This window comes from Maniola jurtina, chromosome 6 (assembly GCF_905333055.1).
Source record: "Maniola jurtina chromosome 6, ilManJurt1.1, whole genome shotgun sequence".
NCBI lineage: Eukaryota > Metazoa > Arthropoda > Insecta > Lepidoptera > Nymphalidae > Maniola > Maniola jurtina.
The window spans coordinates 11,534,434-11,537,773 of NC_060034.1; the positions used below are offsets into that span (position 1 = coordinate 11,534,434).

The 3,340-nt window shown below is 44.7% G+C and overlaps 1 protein-coding gene across 1 annotated transcript; it reads left to right on the forward strand.

Annotated features, from left to right (window-relative positions):
• The first annotated feature begins 494 nt into the window (after window positions 1-494).
• LOC123866271 lies at window positions 495-1,249 on the forward strand. The gene is made up of 2 exons (XM_045907726.1): window positions 495-1,097; window positions 1,187-1,249. Exons 1-2 carry the CDS (start codon window positions 495-497, stop codon window positions 1,247-1,249), a joined length of 666 nt encoding a protein of 221 aa, XP_045763682.1.
• Window positions 1,250-3,340: the final 2,091 nt, after the last annotated feature.

Here is a 3,340-nt window from a genome sequence, read left to right on the forward strand (position 1 = left end):
GATAGTATTTATTTCATCATTGATGTCTTTTTCATATTTATTAATTTCAGCATTATTATTACCTGTCACGACTATAGATATGTCATCCGCAAATAAATAGCAATCATTTTTTGTCACACAAGGTAGGTCATTAATGTAGGTCAAAAATAGTAATGGTCCAAGAACGCTTCCTTGTGGAACACCAAATCTGTTAAGTTTGAAGTCAGAACGTTGAGGAACTATAGTACCACTGTGGGGGACTAAAAGGGCTGATGTAAGTAAAATGGAATGAGCCGCCTGCGCGCGGCAGAGTCGGGGAGTTGGTTGGCGCCTACCAACTCGGTTGGTCATGTACATAGTTTATAAGTAGATAAGCTCTGTTGTTGCTATGTAAATTAAATACATGATCTACGGTGAAGTCTGAGTTTAATTGAATCAGTAATAAGTGACCCAACAGTGGTGACCCCGCAGCTGAACAAAGCGCAACCTGGTCGTCGTGCGGTAATTCAAGCACAATGAACCCGATAGGCTCGCCTCAGAAGGGTGCGCCGCAGGTTATGAAAGTGGAAGAAGGTATGGCAAGTATCTCTGTGTCGGCAAGAATACCCGAGTTTTGGAGAGAGATGCCTAGACTTTGGTTCGCCCAATTTGAGGCGACCATAGCCCCTCAGAAGCAGGGAGACGAGTGCCGTTTCCAGTTGGTTGTATCGAAATTAAATCGCGAGGCGCTTCAGCAGGTAGCTGATATCATTTACAGCCCACCTGAAACAAATAAATACCAAGTGTTAAAAGAACGGCTTTTACAAGTTTATGAGGAGTCACCGGAGCGACAATTCCAGAGGCTGGTTGGAGAGTTAGATTTGGGCACTCAAAAACCATCACAGCTCCTGCGCAGGATGAAGGAGCTGGCAAGAAACAGCAAGGCTAGCGATGAGACGGTGAAGAATCTATGGATAACAAGACTGCCGGTACCCGTGAAGACAGTGCTCGCAGCTAGTCAAGACCAACAAGTAGACAACCTAGCCGCCATCGCAGACAAAGTGATGGAGAATATGCAGCCAATCACAGGAGAGACGGCAGCGGTAAGCAGCGAGACACCGGAAAGGACGGGCAGTGAGGTGATGCAACAGATAAACAAAATGATGACAGAGATAGCGGCGCTACGTGAGGAAGTCGGTAGGAGCAGGGGTAATCGAGGATTTCCCAGAGGTCGATCCAGCTCAAGAGGCAGACCGACCAGGGCAGGCTCGCCAAGGCGGAGCCCAGCTAGTCCGGATTGGTTATGTCACTTCCACTACAAGTTCGGATCCAGAGCGAAAAGGTGCGAGCAGCCGTGCAGTTGGAAGGGCAGGTCGGAAAACTAGGCGCGGCAGGCTCAGGTGAGACGCAGAGTTCTGTCGCTGTTTTGGACAATCACCGTCTCAGTGTATTTGATGTGAAAAATGCTTTACGTTTTTTGGTGGACACAGGGGCTAATATTAGTGTGATTCCAGCCTCAAAAGTGAGTAAACAATATATTAAAAACAGTGAGTCATATAAGTTGTTCGCTGCGAACGGCTCAGAGATAAAAACATTTGGGACAATAACTTTAGAGTTAAATTTGTGTTTAAGAAGAGCATTTAAGTGGAGTTTTGTAATTGCGAACGTAAGTCAACCAATATTGGGTGCAGATTTCTTGAGCCATTTCCAGCTTATAGTAGACCTTAGCTCAAAGAAAATAATTGACAAAGTCACAGGGTTAACGGTAGCAGGACCGCTAGTTAAGTGTAACGATGCGTCGATTAGTACATTCGATAGTAAAATGCAATATCATGATATTCTGTCCACTTTCCCCAACATTACTAAACCACTTAATTTTAAGGAGAACTTAGACCAGGCTGAGCATAATGTGTACCATTATATAGAGACCTCCGGCCCGCCTGTTTATGCTAAAGCGAGACCGTTGCCCCCAGATAGATATAGGTTAGTTAAAGAAGAGTTTAGAAAAATGCAGGAAATAGGTATATGCCGCCCATCAAAGAGCGAGTGGGCCAGTCCGCTACACGTGGTTCCGAAGAAAGACGGGCAAATCCGTCCTTGCGGTGACTACAGACGCCTCAACGCGATAACGAAACCAGACCGCTACCCAGTACCGAGACTACAGGACTTCACGTACTGTGTAACAGGTAAGAATTTTTTTTCTAAAATTGATGTTAATAGAGCCTTCCACAATATTTTAGTTAACCCGGAAGATATAGAGAAAACGGCGATCATTACCCCATTTGGTTTATTCGAATTCCCTCGCATGACCTTTGGCTTAAGAAATGCGGCACAGACGTTTCAGAGATTCATGGACCATACAGTTTTGCAAGGGATCGAATACATCAAGGGAACAGCCGGCGAAAAATCGGCGTTGTTTTGTTACATCGATGACGTCATTATAGCGAGTGAAACGGAAGAAATTCATAGAGAGCATGTTAGGTTAATTTGTGAGCGTTTCGATAGAGTAGGCATTACAATAAACGCGAGCAAGTGTTCGTTTGGTCGCAACGAAATAGAATTCTTAGGATACGCGGTAACCCGAGAGGGCATCAGTCCGTTGCCCGATAAAATTAAGGCGATCGCAGACTACCCTAAGCCCGAAAATATTGAACAGCTCCGACGATTTTTAGGAATGGTAAATTTCTACAGGTCTCATTTACCAAATGCAGCTCAACACCATGCGCATCTTAATAGTTTTCTGCATAACGCGAAAAAGCACGATAAGACAAAAATCAATTGGAACAGCGAGGCAGAGAAAGCATTCGAACAATGTAAGGTAAGCCTCAAAAGCGCCGTTACATTGTCGCACCCAATTTCTAACGTTCCTTTAGCGCTCATGACAGACGCGTCAGATACGTGTGTAGGCGCGGTGTTGCAACAGAAAGTCAACAGTGTGTGGAAGCCCTTAGGCTATTTTTCCAAGCGACTATCCGATGCGCAACGCAAGTATAGCACGTACGATCGAGAGTTACTAGCGATCTACATGGCTATCACACATTTTAAGAATATGATCGAGGGACGGCAACTGACAGTATTTACGGATCATAAACCGTTAACTTTTGCACTAACTAAAGTAAGTTCAGAAAAAGAGACCCCAAGGAGAGTCAGGCAATTGTTGTATATTAGCGAATTTACCAGCGATATACAACATATCACCGGAAATCAGAACCCGGTCGCGGACGCATTATCGAGAATAGAGACCATTGTTTTCCCAACGGTAATCGATTACGAGGAATTAGCTAGGGACCAGGAGGTAAGCGATGAGGTCATGCGGTTACGAAACGATTGCAATGTAAGCAGTCTTAAGTTGGAACGTGTTAGCATACCTAACGTTAGTAAA

Bases quoted from the DNA above. Each gene is read 5' to 3' on its own strand.
- LOC123866271 (XM_045907726.1), top strand. From the start codon at position 495: ATGAACCCGATAGGCTCGCCTCAGAAGGGTGCGCCGCAGGTTATGAAA. The intron at 1,098-1,186 runs GTGATGCAACAG...AGGATTTCCCAG, and splicing joins CGGAAAGGACGGGCAGTGAG to AGGTCGATCCAGCTCAAGAG.